The sequence below is a fragment of the Oryctolagus cuniculus genome, chromosome 16 (genome assembly GCF_051225735.1).
Source record: "Oryctolagus cuniculus isolate XC-2025 breed Fujian yellow rabbit chromosome 16, ASM5122573v1, whole genome shotgun sequence".
Lineage (NCBI taxonomy): Eukaryota > Metazoa > Chordata > Mammalia > Lagomorpha > Leporidae > Oryctolagus > Oryctolagus cuniculus.
The window spans coordinates 78,878,504-78,894,157 of NC_142882.1; the positions used below are offsets into that span (position 1 = coordinate 78,878,504).

General features: G+C 39.8%; 1 protein-coding gene and 1 long non-coding RNA gene across 4 annotated transcripts in view; one reads left to right on the top strand and one right to left on the bottom strand.

Moving 5' to 3' along the window:
• Nucleotides 1–9,584, top strand: part of CALCR (calcitonin receptor) — a 167,052-nt gene extending 157,468 nt beyond the window's left edge. For 2 of the 3 annotated variants that reach the window (XM_089315013.1, XM_008261488.4), the window contains 2 exons: nucleotides 454–495; nucleotides 7,499–9,582. In XM_089315013.1, coding sequence (XP_089171139.1) covers nucleotides 454–495; nucleotides 7,499–7,732 — 276 coding nt within the window. In that variant the 3' untranslated portion in view covers nucleotides 7,733–9,582. 3 annotated transcript variants of the gene reach the window in all.
• Nucleotides 2,648–5,381, bottom strand: LOC127492628 (uncharacterized). The gene is made up of 3 exons (XR_011383212.2): nucleotides 5,251–5,381; nucleotides 4,980–5,045; nucleotides 2,648–2,788 (listed from the first exon to the last, which is right to left on the bottom strand). It is a non-coding gene; the product is annotated as an uncharacterized LOC127492628 (long non-coding RNA).
• Nucleotides 9,585–15,654: the final 6,070 nt, after the last annotated feature.

Here is a 15,654-nt window from a genome sequence, read left to right on the forward strand (position 1 = left end):
CAGTGCTGCCCTCGTACACCTTGGCAACCCAGGACACAGGCAGGCCCCCAGTCACCTGCTGTGATGCTTCTGTTTATAAATTTCTCTACTGAACTCAACAGGATCTCAGTTTTAGCCATTTTTAAGTACATTCTTTTCAAAGCCACTGCAATCAGCATATTCTGTTGTAAATCTCTGTGTTAAAGGAAGCAGTACATTAACCAGATGTAGTAGAGCTAGACTTATACTCAAATGATGGAATCCTAACAATAAAAGCACATGGTGCAATGTGGTTGCAGTGCATTGCTGAATACCAGTGATAAGCATCTTTTTCTTGCCTTTATATTTCATTGAGCCTTGACTTGCTATTGCAGTAGCGAAATGTTCCTCTCCAGGAAATCTCCTTCCAGTGATTATTAAACAACATAATGCATGCAAAAACAACTTCGACTCTGTTTTTCCTTTTCTTTTCAGGGATTCTTTGTGGCGACTATCTACTGTTTCTGCAACAATGAGGTAAATTCCATGTTAAAATTCGATATTGTACAGTTTCCCAAAGGCCTCTGTACACATTTCATTTGCTCTCACCCCTGAAGTTGACCTCAGAGCTGTGTTTTTTTCTACCACTCTGAGCTAATCTTATCTATGGATATGTGGCACAGTATTCCAGGCAGGCAGCTAACTTCTAAGTTCCTTGGGTCACATCCTAACAGCAATAATGAAAAATATTCGGGATTCCCACAGAAAGAGAAGCCATGTCCCTCTTCCCTTTAGTGGGCCCAAACCTTTGCTAGGGCAGAGCCAATATCTAGCCAACTTGTTCACTGATTTCGTTTTGAGTTGCTTGGTTCTAGCTTATTCCGCATCTTGAAAATTGCTCTAATGTTAAGTAATTTTTAAAAAGAGAATCCTCTGAGTCTTGACTATTTACATTAGTAGGCTTTAGAGGTCCTTCATGGTATTTGTAGTCACCATACCCTTATTTTCAATGAAATCTTGCTGAAACATAATTTTCAGGTGAGAAATCTAAGCTCCATAAAGATCATGGGACTTGCTGAATACCCCAAACATAGTCAGGGTTATAAACGAGGAATGGAACCCTTCTGACTCCCAGTTAAATTCTCTAGCACTCCTCCAGAACATTTTTTTTCTAAGACTACAAGACTTAATGAAAAAGCATTTTGGATTTTAGATTCCTACTCTGAATAATTTTTATGGAAGATGAATGTCACCATGTTTCCCTGTTAGTAACTAGGACTATTTCCATGCATTATCAGCTGATGCTTTTTCTCTATTCCTTATTTCTTTAAACATTTTGCTGCCCTATGACCTGTTGCTCATCTCCATCCCCAGTGTGGCAAGGTTTTCATTTTTCATATTTTCTCTTTCCATTGGAACATTTAATTCTATCCTTCATCTACCAACTAATTCCTTCATTCAACAAAAAACCTTGTGCATTCACTATTGCTAGCGGTTAGACTAGGTTCCTAAGACCTCTTTTTAATGTGAGCTCTCCCTTGCTGAGAACAGTAAAGAGTAATAAGCATATATAACTTGAACCTGACTTATGTTAACTTCTGTGAATATATATGTGTGCATTCCGAGTTGTTACAGTGGTCATGCAAATTTTTTGATCTAAAATAGTGTTAAACCAGGTCTCACATAAAAATCAGATTCAGGAGGGGAATATCTTGAAAAGCACGAGAGGTTTACAAACATTTGTGAAACTACTGCAATATTTATTGAGTCAACTATGATGCTGTCATTGGAAGTATCAAACAACAAACAAACCCAGAGGTACTCCTAACAACTGAAATGTCTCATTCATTCGAGTATGTTAACTTTCTTGAACTAAAGAAACCATTTCCCTTAAGTTCCCTATTACAGGAGGTACAAGTGTGACATTTCCAATAATACAGAAACTGTCCCGTGCCGAAGGTAATATCACAGTCCCAGCGATTTCAGGCATCCAGGTCTCAGCTGGGTATTCTGTATACACATCACCTTACCATGTGAATATAGGCCAGGCACTCCCTCTTGCAGGAAGTTATTTCTGGCTGCAATTGAGATAGAGCTATGATGGAATTTTGGCTGAATCGAATTTTAGCAGGGATCAAGGGGCTAATATATTAAAATTTGTATCTCCTCATTGCACAACTGATATCAGTAATATTACCAGTGAATCTTATGAAAATGGGTCTTAGAGGGTCCATAGGTAGACTAGAAGCAGGGAAAGAATTGAGAATTAAAATAATAGGAATCAAGAGCTGTCCATGAGGGAATACATTTTCTACAACAGTTCTTCCAGGTGTATGGACATTTAGGATCCAAATATAATAGTAAAATTTGAGGCATCTAAGAGACCTCAGAAAGATGACAGCAACAAAGTGGTTTCCAAATAGCAGCTCACAAGAGAGATACTGACAACCCCTGGATTTTCATCCTTTCTTGTGTTCCTTGCTGTTGTCCATGCCTTGTGGATTGTTTGTAGGTGAACGTAGCATGACTGGAAGAATCTCACCTTAATATCACAAATGTTCATGTCCCCTGTTCCACCAGCCTCTCTGGAAAAAAATACAGACACTTCCAAAGCCTTTGTCCAGAAGTGCCACTGATACCAAGTCACGCCAGCTCCCTTCACGCTGTAGCCTCCTTGACCAAGCCACTGTCTTATTTCAGTTCCAGACTTCTTTGCTATGCAGCACTTAAGAGCTTCTTCATGCCATGCAGACTCTGTGACATTGCCACTCCACTGCTCGGTCACCAGTTGGACGTGTTACCAGGGACAATGTGACACTTCTTTGCAGGGCTATCAGAATCAAAAAGACGGACCTGCTTGAATGGGGTGTAACTAAGAAAGCAAATTAACCCTCTCCCCATTTTTCCCAGCTACGTCATGAGAAATGCAAGGTCGTTTTTCTCCCTCCCTTCTTTCTCAGGACCAGAAGGGCTCTGTACTCTCACTTCTGAGACTCTCCCTAAGTCACACCTTGTATGTTCTCTGTATCATGGCTTTTAGTGAAATTCAATTTTCAGATCAGTAAGCTTTTCACTACATATGCAAAGAGCATTCCTGTTTAGAAATTCTTTCTCTTGCTCAATAAAACCTAGTTTTCATAACTATTGTTTTTCCATAGACAAGAAAATGAGCTTTTGGACTCAAACCCAAGCAATAATTTCTTTGTTCTATCTGAGTATCCTCACACTTGAGTGTGCATCAGAATCATCTGGAAGGTTTGCTGGGCCCCACCAACAGCAGGTCTGGGATGAAGATAGATTTCTGAGTTCCCAAGGTAGTACTTAAAGTGTGGGATCTAAACCCAGCAGCATAAGACCATTCTTCTAGATAGAATCCAACTTGTTCTTGAAACAATGAATGCTCTTGGCTTAATGGGGGAGATGCAGGGGAATGTTATTTGAGAATATTATTTAGGAATATTTAAAAATGTTTAATTTTTGAACATTATATATTTTAGAATAAAAAATATTCCACAATACAGGAAAGTAGGTAACCAAAGGGAATTAAAAGCCCTGTTATTACAATGACATACTTAAATACTTCAAATTATAGAGCATGTAAAGTCTCTAAAAGTAGAGAGACAAGTAGAGATTTTGCTGATAATATTTTTACCCTTTTGGAGTGCTTAACTTTGTCAATAGTAGAAACATCCCTGAGCATCTGATTAATAAGGTTCCAGCTGCCAATCATAAAACCACTTAAAATTATAATTCCTTTCTAAGTTCCAAATGAATTCACAGTGCTTTTTAGAATTATTTTTAACTGAAGACACTAGTCTTGTTTATGTGATCCCTTTGGCTCTTAGTCCTATCATTATGATCAACTGTGAACAGAAATTGATCACTGGGACTAGTGAGATGGCATTGGTACATGCCACCTTGATTGGATTGAATTGGAATCCCCTGGTATGTTTCTAACTCTACCATTTGGGGCAAGTCAGCTTGAGCATGTCCCAAATTACACATCTCTTCCCTCTCTTATTCCCACTCTTATATTTAACAGCAATCACTTTTCAGTTAAGTTTCAACACTTAAGAATAACTGTGTATTGATTACAGTATTCAACCAAAAGTATTAAGTAGAACAAACAAAAAAATACTAAGAGGGATAACGTACAATTAATCATAATGATAGGACTAAGAGCCAAAGGGATCACATGAACAAGACTAGTGTCTGCAAATACTAGCTGATAGAATAAAAAAGGGAGAGAATGACCCAACATGGGAAGTGGGATACACAGCAGACTCATAGAATGGCAGATGTCCTAAACAGCACTCTGGCCTCAGAATCAGTCCTTAAGGCATTCGGATCTGGCTGAAAAGCCCATGAGAGTATTTTAGGCATGGAAAGCCAAGACACTCTGGAAAAAAAAAAACCCTAAATGAAAGATCTCCGCTAGTGAGATCCCAGTAGAAAGAACAGGTCATCAAAGAAGGAGGTACCTTTCTCTGAAGGGAGGAGAGAACTTCCATTCTGACTACGACCTGACTCTGAATATGATCAGAGTCGGTGAACTCAAAAGGCTTCCATAGCCTTGGCAACTCATGACTAGAGCCTAGGGTGATTACTGATGCCATAAACAAGAGTGTCAATTTGTTAAGTCAACAACAGGAGTCACTGTGCACTTACTCTTCATGTAGGATCTCTGTCCTTAATGTGCTGCACATTGTGATTTAATGCTATAACTAGTACTCAAACAGTATTTTTTACTTTGTGTTTCTATGTGGGTGCAAACTGTTGAAATCTTTACTTAATATATGCTAAACTGATCTTCTATATATAAAGAGAACTGAAAATGAATCTTGATGTGAATGGAAGGGGAGAGGGAGAGGGAGCGGGAAAGGGGGGGTTGCAGGTGGGAGGGACATTATGGGGTGGGGGGAAGCCATTGTAATCCATAAGCTGTACTTTGGAAATTTATATTCATTAAATAAAAGTTAAAAAACTTATTTTTAACTGAAATAGTGAGGAAGTAGACTTACATCTTTTCGTTCATTAGGTAAAAACTCCCGAGATAAGATAAACCTTATGTTCCAGTCAATGTGCACCTAACAGAGAAAGGGCAAAGTCAAAACAACTCAGATCCAACCACAAAGATTCCAACCTGATTTTCTTCCTTTTGGATGTAAGAACTGAGTCCAAACACCTACCTTCTATAGCTCTTTTTTTTTAAATAAATTAGAGAAAACTCCCCCATCTGTAGACTCAGTCCCCAAATGCCTGCAATGGCTGAGGCTCAGCCAGGAAACTCACCCTCATTTGTAATAGAGTCAGCTGGAACAATGTCTTCAAACCATCACACCATGGCTCACTCTTAAAGCTGTAAATGCATTTGTACAGTCAGGAGAAAAAAGTAAAGCAATTTGTGTTCTTCTCAAGTGAGTGATGAATTTATTTCATTCAAAACTTTATATGCTGTCTATCTCATTTGACAATTCCTAATATTTCTGTTGCTTTGGGGGAGCAGCTAGGTACTCCCTTTTTTTTTTTTTTTTTTTTGTTCAAAAGGTTCATTGCTCTTTTTCTTGTCAACAAAGCAGTTTCAGGCTCAACCTGTGGTATTGTAGGAGGTAACGCCCCATGTTTAACTACTGACTGTCTTTTACAAATGGAAGCAGATTGTCATCCCCACGTAGAGAGATAGGTTCATTACTTTCTCTAATTGCATCCCAAAATTATAACCTTTCTGTAAAAATAATTTTGGAAAACCAGAAAAGGCTCTACACCTTTTGTACTCAAGCTTAACATATATGGATCTTCTGATGAGGATTATTTTGAAAGGACAGATAAGAAAACAATTAACTTTTATCTACTGGGCACTTTTGCAAACTCACTCTAAACTTGTCATTGTCTACCTTGGAATACCTGTGTAAGTTTTAGCTATGAGGATAGTCTTTGTATTTGGAAGATGATGAATTCATGGAAACTATTGATTTCCTTTACCTGGGATCATTGCTAATCCAAAAATACATTGAACCAGTATATTTCCCAATGCTTCAGACAGACATTTGATGGTTTCTAGGTTCTAAACAGCACAACCAAAATAAAATTGGGCTTCACTTGAGACTACCACATTGTCACTGTCTTACTGCAGACACATTGTACGACCTCAGCTACTCATCTACAAAGTGAAGATAGCAATAGTGCCCTTCTTACAGGGCTCTTGTGAGGATCAAACAACTTAACACAAATCCAGTGCTTGCACTGTGGTGCATAGTAAGCCATCGGTAGTCACTTAACTTCTACGGGCCATCATCCTTCATTCTGTGTGGTTTCTGTCAGTGCCAAGTTCAGCTGCAGGATACACCTCACTCCTTAGCACTGAAACATCTTGTCTTAGTCTCTTAAATAAAATTAGAATACCAGATTATGTTGATTACCATTTGTCATCTTGAATCTTGCTTTGCTGTGTGAAGATGTATCTCCACTTACAAATCCCATGCCTTCTTGACTTGCTTTTCCTGGATCATTGAACTTTGCTTTCTAAGTAAGATATTTAAAATTATATGACAATTGTATGTCTCTCAGGGGACAATGTTACTTTTAATGTAAACAGAAAAAAGCATTTGTCACAGAAGCATTCAGCCTTATATTAAACAGTTTTGTGCCATTAGGTTTTTCTGTCATTTTTATCTTTTAGATATTTACAAATATAGGTAAAATGGTTTTCCATGATCAGCTAGCTAGATAACTTATATTTCTCCCAGATTCTCTCTCCTATGTAGCAGGTATACTTGTGTTTAACAGCAGAATGAACCATGGAATGACACAAATGTTTTATGTACTAAGCAATAGAAACTCTCAGAACTACAGATGAACTGTAGTTCCTGAAAGAGCAGAGCCCAAGCAGCAGGTTCCTGGTCTGCTGGTTGAAGTTGTCATATTAGAGATTTCATATTTACAGTTTCCCGACTTCAGCATCTTCTCTCCTCCTTGTGTTCAATAGGTAGCTTATCATATTTATAAAACTGTTTAGCAACCTGCCTATGGGTTTGAGATTTTGTTCTTACAAAATTGGCACTGCATTAAAATCAGAGTTTTATCTGACACACTGCACCATAAGCCATGTTGGATAAGTGAAAATCCACAGGATGAGGCCCTCACCATCAAACCCAGAACTGTGCCGGACACACATTTTCCTGACTATTAAGTGGCTGGGAGATCCTCTGCCCTCTAAATGGTTTCCCAAACCTTTCCCCCGATAGCACTCGTAAGCCACATCATGAAAACCAATCAACTTTCATTCATTGGATTTAAGAGCTCAAGCAGCCTGTGCTCAAAAGTAGCAAATAGCCTTCCCAGTGACAACGCAGTCCTCCAGTTTGCAAATTCTGCTTCCAAGAGTGCGTAGTCCACAGCCACAGCAAATACCACACAGCCCTCAAGAGCAGAATTGCAGCTCGGCCTCCCTCAGCCTCTGATGGGTGTTATGTGTGCTCATAACCTTCACGTGGGTCATCCGTAACAACCATGTGGAAACGAAACCCCTTCTCTTTTCCAGGTCCAGACCACCGTGAAGCGCCAATGGGTACAGTTTAAAATCCAATGGAACCAGCGCTGGGGAAGACGCCCCGCCCACCGTTCCGTTTCCCGCACTGCAGCCTCGGCTGAGGAAGGCGGCATCCCCGTTTATATCTACCACCAGGAGCCCAGGAACGACCCGGCCCACAGCCTAGGCGAGGAGGGTGCCGAGATCATCCCCTTGAACATCATCGAGCAAGAGTCATCTGCTTGACTGTGAAGCCAACACAGCATCGTGCTCACTGAGCCTTCATCACCTGGGGGAAAGATAGACCATGCATTTAAAGTGACCCCCCTCCTCCAGGAGCTGAGCATATCATTTGTGAAGAATTAGTAAGTGAATTTGTCCATAGTGAATCTGGAGAGAGTTATCCTTGGTACTATTGCTCTGGGAGACAGTCTAGGAATGGAGTCTCCCACTGCAACTTGTGAACTCCATCATTCACCCAAGACTGAAATGCAGATGACATAGTAGTACAAGCAAGGTATCCAAGAAAAACACAAATTGACCTAGTGCAGATACAGGGTGCTCCTTGTTAATCTTGAGCCATTTATACCTTTGAAAAATTAAAATCACTGTCAATATTTTTTCTTTTTAACTCTAGATTTTGAATCAGACTTTCTGTATTTGGCTATGGATCTGATTTTTAATCTTTTTATTTCGATCAATTCTGATGTATTGAAATGTTCTACCATCCATACAGTGTAAACCGCACAAATTACACGACCTCTGTGGACACAGTGGCTTTTTAACATCAAGATGACTAAGCACGCGGGGGAAGAGGGGAAGAGACCTGCATCTGGCAGGAAGACCTAATGCTTTGAAAGACAAATTTAGATTCAATTTGCTGGTAATAGTACGTGTTCAGCTTGGCTTTGGATAAGCCTGTCCATTGGGCAGGCCCAGAGTGCTGTAAGGAATTGGTCTAATGTTGACTGTGCTTTGTTTGCTGACATTATAAACGGAGGTCACAAAGAATCCATCACAAAATTTTTCAGAAAACTGCCAAAATCATAATTCTTCATGGAACAAAATGCTCTTAAAAGAGTTTTCCACTTTCCTAAACTCCAGGATTTATAAAGCAAATCACTCCAAGGTTTATAAAGCAGATTACCTCTTGCCCTTGGGTGCTATCTAGCAGTAAAAGACAAATTTGTTTAAGACTGGTAATTACAAGACTCCATATAAGTCCATTAACTGCCTTCCACCCTGCTTCAAAGCTTAACAAGATCTGGCGTTCCCAGGAAGATTCAGTAGTGCTAATTGGAAATCAGTTTGTGGTTGACCTCTTGTTTGCTGCTATTAGCAAAACAGGAGGGGAAAAATGTAACTCCTACAAGTTTAACCATATTAATTCATGTTCAAAGTAAAATTTCTCATTAAAACCCAGTAGTTTATTTCCACATCTCTTTAGTTCTCAGCATAAGATCTTTGAAAATCCCTGAATAACCTGGAATCATCACTGGCATCTGAAATTAATTTGTGAATTTGCAACAGTAATAGTTCTCATTTAATTTGGATGCTAAATAAGTTGAAACTTTCCAAATCTCCAGTCTCATCTATATCATTTATGCCACTGCCTTTCAGAAGCAATTAAGTTGTGGAAAAACAATCAATTGATTTGCTCTGGTTACACATTTAGTGCACTCAGAGAAAAATTCTATTTCTCCAGTGAAAATGTATTTTGGATACTAAAGTAGTTTAAGTCTCCTTTACTGCATGTAAGGGAGGAATTGAAAAGAAGGTATTTTTTCAATCACAGTGTTATGTATTAACATTCCTATTTTTGTTTACAGACATGAAAAACAGTATTTCAGGCAGCTCTAGTACAAATGTGATAATATATTGCTAAAATATTTTAGGTGTTATTGTGCTAATATAGTAGGGGCTGAAGAAAACAAAATAGCTTAAAATAGAATTGCACATAGTGCCAAAATGATGTGAAATGCTTATGTTATATATATATGTGTATGTGTGTATAAATTAATAGAGTATGTGAAAAGCAAAAAGATGTATATTTGCATTATTTTTCTACAGAAATATATTGTTCATCTCTTCATTCATTCATCTTGTCTCCTGATCATTCCATGCTTGCTTTTGAGTTTCTGCCATGGCCCTGACATCCCATCTTGTTTGTAGTGCAACAGGGGGATAATCCAAAAGCAGAGATTAGAAATCCTGTGCAAAAATATCAAAGTCTTGTAACCACCTTCAGTCTTCAATTTGATTATAAACTTAGTTCTCATACCATTGCTAGCACAAAAACTATACGCAACTGTCAATGTATATTGTTTAGGCTTAAGAGAGAATAGCAAAGAAATCTAGGGTAAGTAAGCATTACATCCTTTTATTTTTTTTTCATTATTTTGAGACCAGACTTGTTCTGTCCAGCATCGTATTAGAGCTTAAAAACTAATGATTGCAACAGTTCTAATATAGTTTTGGAGAAAGACTAAACCTAATTAAATATAATGAGAATGCAGAAAAGCTACAGTTGGAAAGATTTCATATCTGGAAAGCATGAATTGGAAACAGCAAGGATGAAATGAAAGCCATGATGAACTTAGAAAGGGGAACAGGAGCAATTTGTATGCTCTTCGCATCTTGGGGACAGCATCTACAGTTGTTGCCTTGTGAGATGATGTGGGTGATGCTTTTAGACAAAGGATGCGTAATGGCTCCATGTTTCCCCTGTATGTGCCAGAGGGCACTCCTAGTGGATACTATGAATCCTTGTGATAATGAACAAAGGTAATTTCCCAACATACCATGAAATCCGATTCAAGAGAGTAACTCTTTCAGAGTTACTACACTAATCCCTACTACAAAGTGAGGCAGAATAGGTCATTGGGTACAAGTCAATATCATGGTTCCACAAAGGAGGAAAGGTGTTGGAAAAGACCAAAATGCTTATCATAGAGCTGCAACCCTTCTTACTTATTCATCATCCATTCCTCACTCATTGATTCAACAGATGTTCCATAATCTTCCATTGCCAATGAAGCAAATGCTTCTTATTTTTTTTTTTTCCCAACCCCACTCCCTCCCGGCCCCTCGGCAGAAGCCCCAGGCAACTCAGAGTTCTGGGCAGTCCCTGAGAGAAGCAACAAGGCAGAGAGCAAGCCCCACAGAGCTGCCGCCATGTCGGCAGCACTCAGCAGTCAAGGCCGGCAGCTCCGGAAACCCTGCTGGTCTCCCAGCCGCTGCCGCCACGGCCACCGCTGGCCCTTGTCCGAAGCAAATGCTTCTTAAGAGTAGTTATCACAGCAAAGTTTCTTTGCAGTAGTGATTACTCCTTTCCTGTTGGTGGTAAAAAAAAAAAAATCAGAACCTGCTAAGTGAACCATCACCCTAAGATCCTAGCCACTGGTAATTTTGGGCGTGGGAAAATACGTGCTTCCAGGTGCGATCATTTGTGCTCATCAGCACTGGTCAAGAGAGCCCCAGTCGTAAGAAACAAGTCACAGAACAGAATCTCACAGTTCTTCCACTGGCTCCATTACAGCTCAACTACTTATCAAGCCACTTAACACATTAGGGTTTAAAATAACGTTGGTCATGAAGAGGAGATATCAAAAACCATATCTAGAGAAACAATCAAGCTAACTCAGTAGGAAATGCAATCTGTTAAGGAGAAAGTAAAATACCTTACTTCCATAAGCACATACGTTCAAACTTACATTCTTAGACTAGCTTAAGCTTATTTAAAATTGATTTCACTGAATAACATGGAATGGTGGGGTAGTGGAAACAGAGTATGATAATATGTGTACACACAGACAAAGGAAATTAGAGAAGTCACATTTGAAAATTAAGAATGAATTCTATTTCTGTAGGTTTTTGTTCTTGTAGATATGGAATTAACATCTGTTCAATATCACTGAATAACATGAAGCATTTAAAGAGAAAAAAGCCATTGAAAGTGTAACTTACTGCAAAAGTCAGATGATCTTTAGTGTGTCTTCCTCCATTCGGATTCACAAGCATCTCTGAAATTCAGATTTTCTTGATGTAAGAAGTAGCCATCAAATCTCCCAAGTCACTAATCCATGTCCATTTTCTATTTGCTGAGATTCAATCTTCCATGTAGCTTTCCCAGAAACCCTTCCCCTGAGACAAACTGCTCCACCTATTTGCCTACAGTCCAACAGCACCACCTCATGTCTCTGATGTCTGCTTTGTGTAGGAAATCTATTATTTTAATTAAGAAAAGTTGCCTCCAAATAAAATTTCAGAATATTGCTAGTGAAGTTCTAAACAAAAATTCAATAAATCCAGTTGGGATGTCTTTAATAAAAAAAATTAGGAACTCTGTCCCCATTTAATCCTGCTAAACTGGCTGTTCAAAGCTAGCACACTGGTCTCTTACCCAGAGACCATACACTTGAACATAGAACCATCCGCAAACTCCCAAAATCTTTGCACAGAAAGCTGGGTAGTCAATATTTTGACAGGAAATATTTCTTTGAATGCAGTCTTCTCCACTGCACCAATGATGTGTACAGTCATCAGGAGAGAGAGATTGTGGACTCAAAGTAACAGAGGACATCCCTTCAATAGAAATGATTTACGAATAAGAAGAGGGCTCTCCACCCATCATTGAAACACTGTAATATGTACTCAATATAAACAGGCCCACTCCTTATAACAACTAATCCTCTCTTTATCCTCATTTTCATAGTGAGAAAACTAAGTACAAGAAAAGCTGAGTAACTTTCCCGCCACAATTATACCATAAGTGACCAAGATAGGATTTCTATCAAGGTCACTCAGTGAGTGATCTGGAATTGCCATTCCTGATTGGCCCTAACACACTATCCTGCCTCTCAACCCAAGATTGTTCTCCTTTAATTCTACAGGCTATTAGACATCATCTCCTGTCGGTTGATAGTACAAGAGGGATTGCATGTAAAATGCATCTTCATTTGATCAAAATTCATTTATGGCCCACAGACTCCTTCAAATATAAGAGGTATTTGGATGAGATTCAGCATCCCTTAGTTTCAAAGACTTCTTTTTGGTAGTGACAGTTGTCTTTGGTTAGACAGAAATTTTTTCACATACAGTGCCAGTTTGCAGCTTCTCCACTTCAAATGTCATCTTTGAGCAGATATTTGGGAGACAAAACATGTTTTTGGGAAACTTCCCATGGTCTCTCAATTAGGTCTCTCTAACCTGAAGCCTAGGCGTAAGTAGGCAGAACTGCACTTAGCACTGTCTAGCAAGACTACAAATGATTGGCTTCAAGAATTGGGACCTGAGGAGTTAGGATGGTAATGACCATGAATATTCATTTACCAATCAACCATGTGTCAGGCAATTAAGAAAGGTAGAGAGTCAAGAAAGAATGGAACTGGAGGCACAATAGGGCTAGCCCAGGTGGCTAGTTCCCTCTCCAGATAGCAACCTGGGAGAAATCTAGGAGGACGTGTGCATTTCAAGAATTAGTCATTTAAAAAAAGGAATGGGGGGGTGGGCGGCACTGTGGTGCAGCAGGTTAATACCCTTGCCTGAGGCACCAGCATCCCATGTGGGCGTTGTTTCTAATCTGCTAAGACCTGGGAAAGCAGTGGAGAATGGCCCAATTCCTGCACCCATGTGGGAGAGTGATGAAGAATTCCAATTAATCCTGAAAATGTATTTTGGAAGACTTGAATAAAGATATTACAACATGCAAGGAAAGAAGAAATCACACAACAGAACCCAGTGGGACCACTGGTTATGAAAATGGAATAGCTGGGCTGGCACTGAGGCATAACAGGTTATCCTGTGCCACTGCAATGCTGGCATATCATATGGGCACCAGTTTAAGTCCCAGCTGCTCCATTTCCCATCCAGCTCCCTGCTAATGGCCTGGGAAAGCAGCAGAAGATGGTCTAGGTACTTGGCTCCCTACAAATAATTCTTAAGGATGTGTGACATACATAAACAAAGAAAGGTAGTCAGATCAGAATTAAATGGATTTGAAGAAAATTCCAAGATGGTGGAATAGGGAGGGAGCTTACTGCTCTAGGCTAGGGGAGAATAGTTGAAAGTGGAGAGTGGGCAATCTGAGGGATGCTGTAGTTCTATGTGAGGGTGTGGATTCACAGTGTGAGCATGGACACAACACAGGACCCAAAAACAGAGCCTCAGCACCAGCTTTGGAGAGTGAGGTGACACCAGACTGCAGCAGCCCAAGTCACTGGTGATAGAATTGCAGAGAAAGCATGGCATGAGTCCAGCCTGGATTCCTGTAGGGGACAAGGTACCCACCAACATAGAGGGAAAAAGGGGGATGTTCCTCTGTCCCCATTCCCCTGTCAACTGGCTGAGAGGGCAGGCACCATTTTGGACTTATGTCACAGCTGTACCAGCTTGTGTCCTTGTGCCCAGCAACCAGCAGAGGGAGATGCCTGAGTCTGGCTGTGAAGATTGACAGGGGCTGGGCACCCACGTAGGACTGTGAGGTGCCCCCACCCTCCCAAAACACCACAGGCTCTGGGCTCAAATTGCCTAGGCAGAGGACCCACAGGCAGCTGGCTCTGAGAGTATCTCCGCCTCTCTGTGGACAGGATCGATTGGCAGGGCACAGTGGATCCTCAAAGCCCCATGGCTGTGGGATCCTTGTGTGCTAGGACTGTGCCAGCATCCTATATGGGTGCCAGTTCAAATCCTGGCTGCTCCACTTCCAATCTAGCTCTCTGCTGTGGCCTGGGAAAGCAATAGAAGATGGCCCAAGTGCTTGGGCTCCTGCCTCCCACATGGGAGACCCAGAGGAAGCTCCTGGCTTTGGATTGGCACAGATCCGGCCATTGCAGCCAATTGGGGAGTGAACCAGTGGATGGAAGACCTCTCTCTCTCTGCTTCTCCTCTCTGGGTAACTCTTTCAAATAAATAAATCTTTTTTTAAAATATGCTTAAAGATGTGCTACATACAGAAAAACAGAAACATGATCATCACTATGAAAGAAGGTGAAGGCAGAAAATCTCCCAGTAAAAGCACAAAGGAAATCCTAAGTAAAAATTAGGAATATTTATGGAAAAATTGTAGGGAAAGTCATTATTTACCAATAGTTATCTTAAATGTAAATGACCTCAACTCTCCAATTAAAAGACACAGACTGGCTAAATGGATTAAAAAAGCAAAACCCATCTATTTGCTGCCTACAAGAAACACATTTCACCAAGAAAGATACATGCAGACTAAAAGTGAAAGGATGGAAAAGATATTCCATGCTATCAGAAACCAAAAGAGCTGGTGTAGCCATTCTAATATCAGACAAAATAGATTTTAAAACAAAAACTGTTGAAAGAGATAAAGAAGGGCATAAGTAATGATTAAGGATCAATTCAACAGGAAGATGTGCCTATTATAAATGTATATGCACCTAATTACAGGTCACCTGGCTATTTAAAAGAAATGTTAACAGACCCAAAGGGAGACATAGACTCCAATACAATAGTAACAGAGGATTTCAATACCCCAGCAATGGGCAGATCAGCCAGACAGAAAATCAGCAAGGAAACAGAATTAATTGACACTACAGACCAAATGGACCTAACAGATAGCTACAGAACTTTCCATTTTATAGCCGCAGAATATACATTCTTCTCAACAGTGCATGGAACTTTCTCTAGGATTGACCACATGCTGGGCCATACAGCAAGTCTCAGCAAAATTAAAAAATCAAAGTCATACGATGCATCTTCTCTGACCACAATGGAATGAAGGTGGAAATCAACAACTCAGGAATCTCTAGCACATATGCAAACACATGGAGACTGAACAATATCCTCCTGAATGAACAATGGGTCACAGCAGAAATCAAAATAGAAATCAAAAAATTTCTGGAAACATAGATGACAATACAACATGTCAAAGCTTATAGCATACAGCAAAAGCAGTGTTAAGAGGAAAGTTTACAGCAATTGGTGCCTACATTGAGAAATTGGAAAGGTACCAAATAAATGAGCTACAATACATCAAGCACCTAGAAGAACATCAAACCAAACCCAAAACTATAGGAAAAAAGAAATAATTAAAATTAGATAATAAAATCAAACCAAAAAAAAAAAAAACAAAAAATATAAAAGATCAGCAAAACAAAGAGCTGGTTTTTTGAAAAAACAAAATGGACACACCATTGATCCAA